Source organism: Colossoma macropomum, unplaced genomic scaffold (assembly GCF_904425465.1).
Source record: "Colossoma macropomum unplaced genomic scaffold, Colossoma_macropomum, whole genome shotgun sequence".
NCBI classification, from domain to species: Eukaryota; Metazoa; Chordata; class Actinopteri; order Characiformes; family Serrasalmidae; genus Colossoma; species Colossoma macropomum.
Genome location: NW_023494784.1, coordinates 42,203,852 through 42,219,883, shown reverse-complemented (window position 1 = coordinate 42,219,883; position 16,032 = coordinate 42,203,852). Strand labels below are relative to the sequence as shown.

Sequence of the window (16,032 nt, the reverse complement as noted above, 5' to 3'; positions counted from 1 at the left end):
TGCATTCGATAGAAAAGACCTACACAAGTCAACTACACTTCAGTAATTCACGGTAGAAGATAGATTGCAATGTCTTTAACAAAGATTTATCACATTAGCAAACAATAGCAGATTACAAAGATAAACTCACCAATGTCCCAAGACCCAGGGCTATTGTTCTCAATCTCACGGCGGCCAATGAAGTACCAGACGCAAGCCATCCAATGAGCCAGCAGAGCAAACATGGACATGAGCAAGGTGAGCACCACAGCGCTGTATTGTGAGTACCGCTCCAGTTTCTGCAGTAAGCGCAGGAGTCTTAACAACCGGACCGTCTTTAGAAGATGAACCCCGAAGGTCTGTGGAAATAAGGAAAAGAAAACAGACTAAAACTATGCACAAAACCATTGTTATGGTAGATTTTGTGAAATGTGGTGTGCCCCAAGGTTCAGTGTTAGGGTCAATAAAAATGTTGCAAAAATGTCTGTATTTAAGCCACAGTGGCCTTTACAGGCAAACGCACACACTCACCACGCTGACGTTGAATGCGTGGAGTAGGTCAAAAGGCAACGCAGCGATCAGATCCACAAAGAGCCAGGTGGTGACGTAGTGCACACAGATGGAGCGGGCGTCGTACACCACCTGGCCTGACGTGCTCACGAATGTGGTGCGGAAGTTCAACACAATGTCTGGCAAAGAGAACAACACAATCAATCACTGCTGTTTTAATAGCTCTATTAAATGTTTGAACCTTACTTTTTCAACTTATAACTAACAGGGAGAAATCAATATGTGTGCCAAAGAGTAGCCGTTTTTCCTTAAAGCTCAGAGAAAGACTTAGCCCAGGGCAACGTCTCATCAAAGCTGGAAGCATGTGAATAAACCAGAGTTTCTCTGGCAGCGAAATCAGAAGCATTTATGGAGAATGATCTGGCATCTATTCTCTTTCATCATGATGAAACCATCACTTAATGAACAAAACAACCTGTTAGTAAACACAACGCAGTTTGAAGCCATAAAATCAATCCTGGCTGAGCCTGTGAGATGCATACTAAAACTTTTTAATCTGTGCCAGTAATGAGGAGTTTATTAAAAAATCCCATTTGATTCTGACTTTTATAGTTATTGAATACAACAGAGCTCATTCTGGAGACAGAACTAAGTATGAGTCTCAGGTGGCTCCCGGCTGTCTGGCTGGTCAAAGTCGCTACAAAGAGAGTGATCCCAGGTTTCTTCTTCCATTTTTATACATCGCTGTTGTCGGGAGAAAACCTTGTATCTCCAAAATGGTGACTTTACAGGAGAAGGAAAAAACCTACTTTACTTTTAATGTAAGTCAATGGAACCAGACTTTTTTCCAAGTCATTTTGGGCCGTTTCTTTTGTTCTGTTCATCATGAAATTTACATACAATGTGAAGAGCAACATGCATTTTCAAATTATGCCAAAAACTGAAAAATGACAAAAATAGAGATAGAAGATTTTCTTCTGACAGCAGCGATATGAAACACCAAAAAACATACAGCATGGATCAAAACACATTCACTGTGCAGAATTTGTTCCCCCCCTACTGGTCTTGTAAACTCATTCAGATTCACTCCCTGTTTACTCTTTCATTTTGGTAGCCAAACATATCTCCCTCACTTTGTTTGCCCTGTAAGACGTGGAGAGGAGTTTAATTTCACGCAGTAGCTAAAATTCCGCTTAAAAAACAAAGGACAGGACTTTGTTGTGGTTAAATAAACAGTGTATGTTGACTCTGAAGAGATCAGAGAGGTGGCCAGTCAGCCCATTACTGTTAAAAAAAAACACCATGTATCTCCAAAACAGCAACTTTACAGGAAAAGGCATGAAAAGTAAAGAAGGTTCTTTACTTTTACTGCAAGTGAATGTAAAGAAATTTTATTCTAAGTCATTTTTGGACCATCTCTATTGGTCCATTTATGCACACACAATGGAGAGGGGAGCTGCTGTGCTCAAATTACATCAAAAATGGAAATACATGATTTTGGACAACAACGATATGCTACAGAAATTGGTGGTAGACATTTGATGCCTGCTGTATATCTCCATTACTGTCTTTCAATCATTAAAAGCATTGGTGTGACCAACTTGTCTTCTCCTTAGACCAGGGCTCCCCAAAGTGGGCTAAATATGGCCCAGAAAGACATTTGATTTAGCCCCCAAGCAAGTTGCCCTAACCCCACCCCTCAGACATATTTTTATGCTATATCTCCCTTTTTTCTTTTAATAATTGTATTTCCATGCACTTATAGTAGGTAATACAAACTCAATATGAAACGTTTTATTCTTTTACTGTTTTGTCTTTTTGTCCCTCGGCCCACCACAAACATTTCACTTCTGTCCCTCAAGACAAAAATGTTTAGTCACCCTTGTATTAGACTATCATACAGACATGCATTAAAGAAGCAATAACATATGAATTGCTATTGGTAACAGGGTAGAAATCTAATCCAATACAATTTGACTCAGGTTGCCAAGATGTAATTATAAAACGATTCTTTAGGCATCATTTTTAAAAATTTTCTATCGCATATATTATAATTTCTCACATATTCTGTCCATGTTCATGAGTATCTTTAGTTTGAGTGTAGCCTACATACAACACATTACATCATAACGGTTGTCTAAAAGCTCTTTAGTATTTGCATTTTTTACATCATACAATCTTAAGAAAAGGTGCCACAAAGCATTCTTTGAGCGAAGGTTTGGTTCCACTTTTGATTTTAGAACCATGTTTGGAAAGAGATTGTTGAAATTCCTTGGAATGGGGGTTTCTTTAAACTAGAAAAAGGTTTATGAGTCTCACATATTTCACATTGTAAAGAACCACGAAAGGATTTTTAGGGAATCACCAAAAGTTGTTCTTCTACGGCACCTTTCATAGAACCCTTTTAAGAAGCTGTATGTTTAACCCTGTTTGCTTGCTGAAATGCGTGTTTTTCATTTGGTTTGATTAGCTTTCCAGTTTGGCCAAAGCGTGCCAAATTATGTGGGTGTTCTTAGATTGGTTAAGCAATTTGAGATACAAGCTTTACTTCAGTATTTGCCTTTGTTAGGGCCTTTTTTATCTTCCAGATCTATCTCCCAGATATTTTCCTGATAAAATGTACAATCCTACCCATAATGTTGCATGAAATCACACACTTTTTTACATGCATCACAATTAAAACCATAAAACAAAACTTTATTTGCTTAATGTTCAATTGTTTTTATTTGGAGTCCGTTTGATTTTGACTGGCCCAACGAATCAAAAATGCCTTCCATTTTCCAAGTGATTAAATCAAATGCCTTGTTTCCTTATTATTTCATTGCTCATCTGTCATTATAAGCAGTAGGAACCATATGAGCACCTGTGAAGAACAGGCAGATTATGTGGACAGTGCAGCCCTGATGTGCTGCTAGAAGTTTGTTTAGAAGATGGTTTAGGACCATCGTAAAAACGTGTTCCCAACAGCTGATGTGAATGTCTTACCTAGAATAAAAAGGATCTCCACCAAGATGTCACTCACACTTGGTGGGCTTCTGTTGGTTGATCCATCGTCCCGCCCACCAACCACGGTGAAACAAACATTGTAAGGTACAGTGACCGCTACGTAAAAGGTGGCTAACAGAATCAGCCAATCCCAGCCAGCCTTGAAGGTGCCATAATGAAGCAGGATAAAACGAGATTTCTGAATGGCCGCCACTTTGTACTCTGGAATGGGCGGCTTCTCGCCAAACATGTTCTGAAAAGAGAGAGAGAAGTATGAGTAGAACAGAATCACATGAAGAACCATGAACCAAAGCTTGGATTCCTAACAAATAGCTGTCCTTCACCTTAATGACAGCTTCAAACCTGAGGTGTACTGTGAAAACATTTCAGCAGGAAATCATTGAAAATGTGTTTTTTTTACTTATTTCTTCCAAAAAACATTGCTTCCCATAGACCTCCATGCACCATAACTAGAGGACAGAGATGATACTGAACTGTTGTTGTGCTTGCAGTTGTAAAATACCATTTAGAACCTGGAACTGGATGCAATTTCTACACTCATTGTCCATTTTATCAGCTCCACTGACCATATAGGGGCACTTTTTAGTTCTACAGTTACAGACTGTAGTCCATCTGTTTCTCTACACACTTTGTCACCCTTTTCTTCAAAGGTCAGGACCCCCACAGGACCCACACAGAGCAGGAATTATTTGGGTGGTGGGTCATTCTAAGCACTGCAGTGACCCTAGCATGGTGGTGCTGGAGGTTTTAAACACTTCAGTGTCACTGCTGGACTAGTCCACCAACCAAAATCATCCAGCCATCCACGTCCTGTGGGCAGCGTCCTGTGACCACTGACGAAGGACTAGAGGATGACCAACATGAACTGTGCAAAAGCAGATGAGCTACTGTCTCTGACTTTACATCTACAAGGTGAACCAACAAGGTAGGACTGTTTAACAGAGTGGACAGTGTTGTGTCTGATCCACTCAGACCAGTGCAACACACACTACTAACACATGCTTTAACTTTAGGGCATGTTAATGTAAAGAAAATGGTGCTGTGAAGTCTTGATATGACTTTGAACACACGCTATTTAAACCATAGATGATCAAGGGGAGCCTTCAAGCAAGTGTACTGAAGTGTACTGTGTGTGCAACATGGTGAATATTGGCTAAAATAAGGGTTTTTCAAGGTGGATATGAGCCCACATGCTTTCAGTGATGAATACAAATGTTGTTTATCTGCCCATCCTGCAAGATCCATCAACATCACTGTTCGTCTGGTCAAATTTTCACTTTCCTCACGTTGCAGTAGACCTTTATACCTCAGCCTTCTTTCCTGGAATAAGCTGAATCAATCCATTATCCTGGGGTTGTCTTGTGCAATCCCTAAGAAAAAGTCTTAGAAATGAGCTGCTGTTTGTAGCATTGGCCTTGATATATATCTTTCCTTATTTTGACATTCTCTTTGTCTAGATCTCCTGCTGCAGGGGGTTAGGATGCCATCGTAAGTGTTTCTGTTTCTAATGACATTTATCATCTAGTCTGGTTTACAACTGAAGCTTTAGAGGACAAGGAACATAAAAGAACAATCTGCAAAAAGTGATAATTGATATTTTTTGAAGTGAGTGTTGGGGAACAAATGGAACTGAATGTTTTTGTCTTAAGGGCAAATCAGCTGCAGTCAAACTTTGGCTGGAATGTGAGGTTTGTGGAGAGACGAGTGGTGAGTCAAGATAAGGATAAAGCTCAAGGTGGCTCTCTACAGATTTGTCTTAGAAAGGAAAGAAACTGCTTAAGCTTTAATTGTAGGGTCCTGCATTAATTACTACCAGCTGACAAATAACCAATAAGACAATGCGGTTCATTTCTAGTGCTGTTACTTAGTAAAAGTAATCCATTACAAATTACTTCTCTCAGACTGCAGAATACTTTACTTATTACTTCTGATCTCACCACTAATTACTGTTGAGTCTGAGTTACTCTCTAAAACTCTTACAAGTCCGTATGAAACAGGGGTTGCATGACTTCAGATTTTTTTAATTTTCTAAAGTTGACATTTGTGATAAAAGTTGAGTCAGCATTGACTAATCGCTGACTCCTGAATAAAAGCACAGGAGAAGGGAATGCTTTGCAATGAGCGACTTAAAAAATCTGACTTTAAAAACTGATGAAGCCAAACTCTGCAGGTCAGTAGATCGTGACATGCCCTTTCCAACAAGCCCTGGGTCGCATTGCTAGCCTTCAGGGAACCAGAGATATGGACACTGGAATCGTTTCCAACTCGCAGAGGCTTGCTGAGATGGTCACAGCAGAGGTCCAGAGAGCCAGAGAAATTTAGGGTGCCATAACTCAACGTTAATGTATCTTCAGGAGACTAGAGATGAAAATGTTCAATGTCTGATCTTTAAAGAACTGTAGATCAGCATAGAAATGTTAGAATGAAGTCAAACTCCACGAGTCAGTAGAGCATGATGTACCCTTTCCAACGAGCCCTGGCTAACCTTCAGGAAACCGGAGATTAATTATCACCAGGCTCTACACCTGTTGTCTTCTCTGTGGCATCCATGTTGTTAGGGTCATTATCACATGATCAATGACTTGTCAACATCAAGCTTAAAGTGTCATCACCAAACAGTAAAGTCGACTAGTTGACTAGTCTGTGCAGCCCCTAGTACCAAATGGAAAGCATGAGGGAAACCCAGTAGTCCTTTCAGTATGTTATTTAGAAAAAAAAACAGCCAATCACAGTAAAGGCATGTTACTATTCATTACACTGAACATGTCTGGCAATTATAGTTAAAATGCTATGCTAGACTTAGAAATCTAGTCAGCTTAGAAACAGCTGCCGGTAACCGGTAACACTTTCTATGAAAGTCACGTTTGTAAGCATATATAAACACATTCATAACTTGTTATAATGCATTCATAAGGCATTATAAACATGGCTATAAATATTTATAAAAATGCATTACATGTTATAGCCATGCTTATTATGCATTATGAATTGTTAACATAATGCATTATAAGTACCGTTCATAACAAATTATAAGAGCTCATAAGTCGTATTTGTCCGCTCTAAGTAAAGTGAAGCATACTGTACTAAAGCCTCCTCCAGTGTTCAGAGTGAGGCTTCAAGTTGAAGTATTTACTGAAGGATTTACTGAAACACTAAAACATTCACAATAAAGCACATTACAGGCTTCAAATGTCAGAGTTTAAACTAGAGCTGCCATCAGTGTTTTACCCAATGTGGGAAAGGTAATGTACACCACCGTTAGCTTGGCACTAACTTAACACTGCATATCCAATAGAATGCTAACAGAAATTAGCATTACTGTAGTGTAGTGATGTTACAGAGTGAAGGGTTCTAGTGCTCAACGTGAGAACCAGTGAGGGAACAAATTACAATGAACTCTACTATCTCGCCTCTCCCTCTCCAGGCCTTCACTCCTCAGTGACTTCACGCTCAGTGTGATTTCAGAGGGGGTTCAGGGGAGGGGCTGATGGGTACTTGGTTTGCTGTGATGTAGTGTAACATTTAAAGTGAGAGCTCTGGGTAAGAAAAGCGCATTGTAGCAGTAATTCTAGGTTGGACAGCCTGTTTGGAGCATCTGAATATTCAGGACTGAAGCCCCGAAGATGCCGCCCTAACAGCACCAACGGCGAGAAATATAATAATGGAAGTCTCAGGACATAAATAAGCTTTGTATTTGTCTTTACTTTAAGCTCTGCAAGCTGGGACTGACTTCTTCGGAACTGACAGCATAGCATGTTATTAACACTACTTATAATGTACTATATTAACCATTCATAATGTATAATAAACATTTTCATTTTTATAAATATTTATAACCATGTTTATAATACCTCATGAATGCATTATATATGTGTTGATAGATGCTTACAAATGTGACATTCATAGAAAGTGTTACCCAGCTGCCTTGAAATAAAACCTTCATGAATAAAAGGTGAAGCTTACAGAGTTGTTCCTGAATGAAAATCAAGTCTAACCTGTTTAGGTGATGTTGCGTCTCTCTCTTCTTCATCCATGAGTTTCATATGAGCAAGATTAGATGCCTCAACATATGCTTATTGAGTTACAAAGTTCCATAGGTAGCTGATGCATGTAGTGCATACATTTGTGATAATCTATATAGAGGAAATGTATGCTTTAAATGAGTTGCACATAATTGACATTGTTCTCTCAGGGACAGAAGCAACAAAGTCAATAATGTAGTATGATGAAGGATTTAATGTAATGTTACGCTGTTTTGTTACAAAAAAAGTAAAAGGGCATAACTGTTATACACGACTTGTACCCTTCACAAATAATATGGTTAAAATAGTAACTTAAATTTGGTCTCAGCTGTACAATCTGTCCAGCTTCGGCTATTTAGGCTCCTGTGAGGAGCCATGCCGCTTATTATCCAGTGAAAGTAGCTCACATTACCAACCACGAATGTAATGGAAATGAAATGGCTTGCAAATGGAGGAAAACAGGTGTTTTGGAACCACACAGGTTTACCACACAGACCAATCCTGACATTTTTAAAGTTTATTTGTGGCTTTGGAGATGGGTAGAAAACCCATTACAAACATATACGCTGAAAAGTAGCCAGCAACGGTTGCTAAGCAGTGATTGGAGGGCTGAGAAAAATGGGGCAGGACTTGAGATGGTCTGACTGGCTCTGTTTGTGATGTTGGCAGACCAGTTGCGCCCCTGTCCTGTAGTACGGCACATGGATTCTTTTGTATATGGGATACTGTACAGTATCCTACTGATGTACCCTGTGCCCTGTTGGATTTCAGTCGGGTGGGAGTATGTTGGAAGAAGCTGAGGGCAAGTTTTTTTGGACCATTCAGAATTAGAATTAGCCTTGCTTCCAAAAACCAAAGTCTTCTAGCTGAGCCTGAGTGGCCATCAGTGTGAGAGCTAGCTAGCATTTTGAGATTGGGCCTACATCCACTGACAGTAGTGAAATCACTGTAATGCATGGCATCTTGTGGCTTATTGCTTTAATAAGAAAGCCTGTGTTTGCAGTGCCCACTTTAAACACACATTTAAAAAGATACATTTCTTTAGTCTACCTTAGTCTGTGAATTTAAACTGTTCTGTCATTGTACAATTATTTAGCAAATGCTAAAACTGTATTAATTATTTGTTGTTTATCACTAATAGTGATTATTTATCAATAATAGTGCTTGAATGATTTGTTGTCAGTCATTGCCACCTAACTACATCGTTTAGCAAATGCTAATGGGTGTTTGGATGATGCGTTATCTATCACAGCCACTTAGCCACAGCACTACAATTTAGCAAATGCTAACAGTATCTGCATGATGTTTTGACCAACTTCCTACTTGCGCTAGATACTAACCCTTACCATGGCTACTGTTACTGTGGTCACTCTTGGTTCAAAGTACCTTTACCTCTTTAACTATATCCCAAATAGATTTGAAGTGCGACTACTGCCAGAAAATAAAAGCTTAAAATAAGTGAACCATTTGCTGCCATGCGTTATTTATATTGCTGTCGCCACTCAGTAGTTAATCACTTTGTACTCTAAAACCCCCAAATCATCCTTATTAGGCAGAGAAGCTGAGTTCTTTTAACTCCTTTCAGTTCTCTGAGATCTTTTAACTCCATTTAAATGGTAATTTAGGATATATTATTTCAAATCTAACTAAGGATAACAAAACTGTGTAATTTGATATGTTAACATTTGCAATCAAGTTGAAAACCCCCTGTAATACAATGCTTCATTCAACATTCACAAAGGCTAACATTACTAGCTAGCTAGACATGCTAACATGTTTCCTCAACTTTCATTTATTGTCAGCTACATTAGAAACTATTAAATATGGGCTATAATAGTGATGCACTTACATTGTTGATCTTGAGCTTGCTCTTGTCCTGTTTCTGCAGGTGTCCAGACAGCTGGTAAAGCACGGCCCGGCTGCGGCGGCGGTTAGCGTTGAAACCTTGTGGCCGCGTGACCTTATGGACCTCCAGTCCCGTCTCTTCATCTGATCAGAGGACAGATTTTAATGTAGTTTGCTTTTGACTTGATTCACTTGAGATTTTAGATTAGAAAGGAAAATAAAATTGGTTTGAAAATGGGAGAAAGTCATCGCCAACAGGTTACAGCATATCAGCCCGTTATAGAAAAGTCATAGCAAATTGTAACAGATCAGGAAACTTTCAGAACCTTCTGTACTTTCACTACATATACATGCTTTACTGAATAAAGAGGAGCGGCATGAATCTTTCTTGCCTGCTTTGCAGTTCATACAAGGTAAATATACTTCATGCATTGACTGAATAATGACTAATTCTAATGGACATGGTACCTTCTGCTTACATGAAAGATTACTCCTGCTGCAGCTGATGATGAATAATTGAAAAGGGCTGGGGTTACGCAACCATCACAATAGAGAACAGTACAGTATTAACATGGTTTCAGGGATATTTCCTCTAAAAGGAGGACTGATGAGACAGCATGACACACTACGCTCTCAGATCTGCCGTCGGTGCTGTATCTTTTTTTTTCTTTTTTTGCTGTCACATTCATTCTGTCCTCTGCTGTGTTTTTAATACACCCTTCATCTCCCTTTCAAACTGCTTGTTCTTGTTCTCCACACAGTTAGACTCAATTCAGATTCCTTTAAACTCAGTTCAGTAAACCTCAACCTGAAGAATGCAGGTTGCTTTCTTTCAAACAAGGAACGATAGCTTTAAACTAGGCATGAAACATCAATGCTACAGGGCCCGTATCATGGAATTTTCAACATTAAAAAAAAAATTTGATGCAGTATCTAAACATTGTTAAATTTTCAAAATGTACAGTTCATACAGTCAGGGGTGCTTAAAGCCACTCAGGGGTCCTGGGGCTCCAAGTGGTCGTGGGTCTAGTAACCCTGCGTTCACACCGGCAGCAATGCGACGCAACAAGGTGGCGGTGATTTGTTTTCAATGAGAGCTGGTGATTTCTGGCGTTAGGAGGCGGCGTAAATGTTGGCGACTTTATGCAAATAAGGAGCGAAGCAACGTGGTGATTACCAATAGGAATCGAGCATTGAGCAGCGCAGTACGCACTTTATCTCCGCCACTGTAAAACAGTGCACTTTTTTGGTTCCTAGATAATTGTTGCTACTACAGGTGGAATAATGGTGGTGGTGCTTTACCCGCAAATAGACAGTGAGCATGAAGCGGGAACTCATCTGATTAGTGCTTGGCGTCAGTTGGAGTTCAGAAACTAACCAATGGTCAGTTGGAGTTCAGAAACGACCACAGTCGATGAGCGATCAGCCATTTGGGCGACAAGAGGTGAAAAGTCGCTGTGAACGCAGGATTACACACAGCATAACGACACTGAAGTTAGCTTCTTATCTGCCAGGTTCCACCTTAAGCCCTGCGATGGATTAGCGACCTGTCCAGGGTGTATCCTGCCTTCCGCCCAATGACAGCTGGGATAGGCTCCAGCACCCCACCGCGACCCAGAAGGATAAGCGGTTTAGATGATGTATGTATGTATGTTCTACCTTAAATGGTGTTGCGGTTGCGTTCTGGTGCCTGTGACTGCTGCACCATTTACGGTGGAACGGAACATTTAAATAACAAGCTGGCGAAAAGGAAATCAGTTTTAGCCTCACCAAACGTAAATCCAGACCAATCTGCTAAAAGCCACAGTCGGTCAAAGTTTGAAATATGCAATGAACTAACAACCGAGCTCCACCAATGAGGCTGAAGTTGGCTTCTTTTCCTGTTCCACCTTAAATGGTGCCGGAATGTAACTGCTGCATCATTTAAGGTGGAATGGGAAAATTTGAACAAGAAGCTGGCGAATAACAAGCCCAATTCAGCATTGTGGTCCACAACAAGCTGTAGTCTGTCGTTGATTCAGTGTCGTAGGTAGATGTAAATCATTGTTTATTTCCAAATTCTAAACGTGTGGACCCAAACATGACTGACAAGACTTCAAAACCTAAACCTACTTGTCATAGGTAAAGCATACAGCCATATATATGTGGACATATAAATTGTTTATTCATGTCTTACCTTCGTTTGCTTTGACATATTCACCCAGCCCATTTCAGCCTTTGTAGTAAAAGAGCATCATAAGTACCAAATTTGCACCACATTTCTACAATGGCGATGGTAGAAAACGGTGTTTTCTACAGGACAGAATCTCACATTTAACCGGAACTGGAGCTTCAAATTCAAACACTGGCGCGCTGATAACAAACTGAGCTTGAGGCAGCGGCGGATAGCAACGGTTGCTGTGCAGTGATTGGAAGGCTGAGGAAAAGAAGGCAGGGCTTGGCGGAGATTGTAATAATGTGATTGGCCAGTGACAGCAACCACAGAAAACAAATAAACAAATCAAATTTCATTATCCTAAAAATTTGGCTTAACTCATTTTCTTCCCCAATTTGATTGAGCAGGCCTGTTATCAAACTGGGTAGAAGGAATAAATAAATCTCATTTAGACGGCCAATCAGGGATCAGGGCTTTAGCCTAGGTTAACCCGTGCATTTACTCGCCCGTGCATACAGTCCACACAGCCTATATATAAAAGCTAAAACAGCCTTTTTGGACCCTGCTTTTGTGATGTCACAAAAAAAACATTGCATTTACATATTTCTATATTCATACAAACTATTCTGCCTACAGCTGTTTAGCCCCACCTATTCCTGTTGAAGTTATAAGAAGTGCTGTCTGAATGAAACACAATACAGAGCTCTCTCTCTCTCTCTCTCTCTCTATATATATATATATATATATATATATATATATACATATATATCAGTCTTAAAGGTAACAAGAACAGCCTGTTTGGAAAATTATCACGTATAAATTAATTACACAAACATCACCAGAGAGGAAATAAATGAAATGTAAGAAAACTGATATTGGCCATTTAACAGTGTTAACTTTGGCTAATTAGCTGACCTAAAGACGAGGGCGAGTCCTGTGAGAGAGTCAGGCTAATGGTCATTATTAACAAGTGCCTCTTCGCTCTAACTGTCCGTTCACCTCTCCGTCAGTTCGCCTCTGTTTTCAGTCTGAGGAGAGAAGAAGAGTCAGTATTACGGTAACAGCTATCGCCGCGTGGAACGCTGACCTACATACGGCTGTTCCAGAACGAATGACTCATCAGTCGGAGAGAGAGAGAGAGAGAGAGAGAGAGAGAGAGAGAGGTGTTCAGTAATCACAGAGGAGGGGTGGAACAGGTGTTCCAGTGAAGCGCACAGAGGAAGCCTGAGGTAATCGCTCCTGTCAGCAGGCCACGATACCTGTACAGTGTGTTTACCTGACCTGCTGAAGGTTACTGGTCTCTCTCTCTCTCTCTCTCTCTCTCTCTCTCTCCCTGTCTCTCTCTCTCTCCCTGTCCCTCTCTCTTCTTCTTTTACTTTCTCTCTCCCAATCTCGATACATCTCTCCTCCTGTCTCCTGGTCTGTCTCTCCTTCTTTCTTCCTCTTTCCTTTCCCCATCTCTCTATTTTCCTTATGCTGATCTCTCTCCCTCTATCTCTCTCTCTCTTTTAACTCCTATCCCACCTCTTCCTCTCTCTTTCTCCTATCTCTTCCTCTACTTCTCTTCTCTTCTCTTCTCTTCTCTTCTCTTCTCTTCTCTTCTCTTCTCTTCTTTCTCTCTCTCACTCACTGGCTCTCCCTCTTTCTTTCCCTTTGTCTTTCTCTGTTTCCCTTTTTTCTTTCTTCCTCCCCTTTGTCTCTTCCTCTTTCTTTCTTTCTTTCTGTCTTTCTCCCCCGTTGTCTCTCTCTCTCTTTCTTCGTCTCCCCTGTCTCTCTCCCCGTTTTCTCGCTTTTCTCCTCCTCCCCTCTTCCCTTTCTTCCTCCCTTATGTCTTTCACTCTGTCTCTTTTCTCCTTTCCCCCTTCCTCCCCTGCGCTTTTTCTCTATCCCCCTTACTTGCTTTCTCTCTCTCTCTCTCCCTCTTTCTCGCTGCTTGTCTCTCTCTGCCTGCCTCACTCTTTCTCCTTTCCCCTCCTTCTCTTCTTTCTCTCTGTCTCCTGCTCTCTCTCTTTCTCTCACTTTTCTCCTTTCCCCCTCTCCCTTCTCTGCTTTTGTCCCTTCCTCCCCTTCTCTTTTTCTATCTGTCCCCCTTGTTCTTTCTTTCTCTCTCTCTCTCTCTCTCTCTCTCTCTCTCTCTCTCTCTCTCTGTACTTTGTTACTCATAGCTCGAGGCCTGTCTCTCCGTCTGTGGTGAGTGTTTTTTTTTCTGGTGACCAAACAATATCAGCACTAAAACACAGACACCGCCAGTCCTGCTTTACTGCAGGGCGTCTTCACAATGATGATAACGAAATGAACCAAAGAGCATGTTTGACTTACAAACTCTAAATATGCCAACACTAATTACAGCTGCATTCTGTGTGGAAGCGTAAGTCTGTGTGTGAGTCTCCTCCATTTGAATAAAATATCTGCCACACTTTCATTAAATTTGCATGCTTAAATGTTTTTTTTGTATGGTCAAATGTTCTTCTGATGTGGATGTGTTGTATATAGTTCTACATAGAACCTTTTTTGAAAATTGTTCTGTATGGCACCAGAAGGGTTCAAGCTTGTAGCAATAGAAGAACCCTTTTTGGTGCTATGTAGAACCATATACAACACATTCTTCATCAATCTGAAGAACAATTTCACCATCCAGAGAACCACTTAAGCATGAAAATGATTCTTTCAGTGTTCATGGTTCTATATAGAAACATTGTCTTTACTAAGGAACCCTTAAAGAACCATCTTTTTTAAGAGGGTAAGGTGTAATATCTCACTGACACTGACTAGTGTTCTCTGGAGTGATGGAGGTCCAATACCTTTGGAATGAGTTGGAGATCCAGAACTAATCATCCAAAATCAGTACCTGACCTCACTAATGCTCCTGTGACTGCCATCAAATCCTCACAGCAAATGTTCCAACATCTAGTGTAAAGCCTTCCTAGAAGAGTAGAGGCTGTTACTGCAGCAAAGGAAGATAAACTCCCTATTAACATCCCTGACTTCAGAAGAAACGCTGGATGATCAGGTGTCTACAAACTTTTGGACACTTTGTGTGTTTCAATGTAGAAATGATGTACACATTTGATTTTAGTGTCACTGCAGTGAGTGACCGCTATAGAATTAAAGAGTAAAGTGCCAGGCCAAACCAGGTACTTCAGAAACGTTATCACTCATAGAGACACTCAGATGTTATCCAGATTATGAGCTCACTCACAAAATAATCGGTCTGATTTATTGTAATCCTTGATTATATGTAATCCTTCAAAACAGTGATCCATAAAAAGTAACTGTAATCTGATTACGCTTATTTTTGACGGTATCCTACTGTGATTACAAGCACTTGATATTTGAAATCGGATTATATAATCCAGATTACATGTTTTCTGTGTGTGTGTGTGTGTGTGTGTGTGTGTGTGTGTGTGTTTGTGCGCTCACCCGTCTCTGGACACTGCTCTTCATCCTGGTCCTTCTTATTGTCTGTGATGTCTTTATGGGACACCAGAAACAGCACCACTTCTCCCTTCTCATTCTTGATGGGCACGATGTCCAGCAGACACCAGAACTGAGTACCTGCCAATCAGAGATGTTAATATGAGATGCACTTTACCATAAAAATCAGCCTTGCCATATTCATACACTCACTGGCCACTTTATCAGAAACCCCTCTCTTGTAGCTCCCCCTTTCTGGCATAAAGTCATCCTCTAGTCCTTCATTAGTGGTCAGTTTCTGACCACAGAGCCGATACTGGCTGGATATTTTTTAGTGGTGGATGATTTTCAACCTTGCAGTGACACTGTTGTGCTGAGACCACAAATAAAATATGGACAGTGTTGGTCTTATGGTGGTCCCTTTCCACTGATAAATGGGGGGGAGGGGCTAATAAAATGTGAAAAAAACATGGCTACAGTCTGTAACTGTAAACCTATGAAGTGCACTAATATGGTAGGTGTTTCTAAACAAAGGGCCAAGTTTATGTGCCTAATAAACTGGTGTAGGATGAATCATTACATTGTAATTACAGTACAATTACATTATTATTATAATAATTGAGGTATCTAATTATACATACCGTCATATTATTACATTATAAATAACACACCGTAATTGTCATTTTATTTTGCGAGTCCACTGCAGATGCTCAGCTAGTCTAACAAACATTTAATAAAGTATCTATTAATATCTCATTTCAATATCAATTCAAAACCTAATTCTGACCCTAACCCTAAAGCTAATGTCATGAAAAAAATCAATAATTTTGAATCTGTAGGGAAAATAAAGTGACCAAAAATAAAGTGTGACCATGAAGTTATCTGCTACTTTTCAAAAATTAAAATTATCTTGGAATTTTATAGTGCCGAGGAATAAGACACACAAAGTATAAGACTATAAGGTAGTTTATAAAAGGAATCATAACACACACACACACACACACACACACACACACACACACACACACACACACACATGCACACGCACACATGTACTACGCCGCTTGTCCCTCTGGGTCGTGGGGGGAGTCGGAGCTTTTC

The 16,032-nt window shown here is 40.2% G+C and overlaps 1 protein-coding gene across 1 annotated transcript in view; it reads right to left on the bottom strand.

The window, feature by feature from the left end:
- kcnh3 (potassium voltage-gated channel, subfamily H (eag-related), member 3) overlaps positions 1-16,032 on the bottom strand; it is a 245,120-nt gene that overhangs the window by 83,648 nt on the left and 145,440 nt on the right. The window contains exons 3-7 of the mRNA XM_036571764.1: positions 14,938-15,072; positions 9,367-9,506; positions 3,475-3,727; positions 511-668; positions 131-338 (exon numbers count right to left, since the gene is read on the bottom strand). Of these exons, the coding sequence (XP_036427657.1) occupies positions 131-338; positions 511-668; positions 3,475-3,727; positions 9,367-9,506; positions 14,938-15,072 (894 nt within the window). The remainder of the gene's footprint in view (positions 1-130; positions 339-510; positions 669-3,474; positions 3,728-9,366; positions 9,507-14,937; positions 15,073-16,032) is intronic.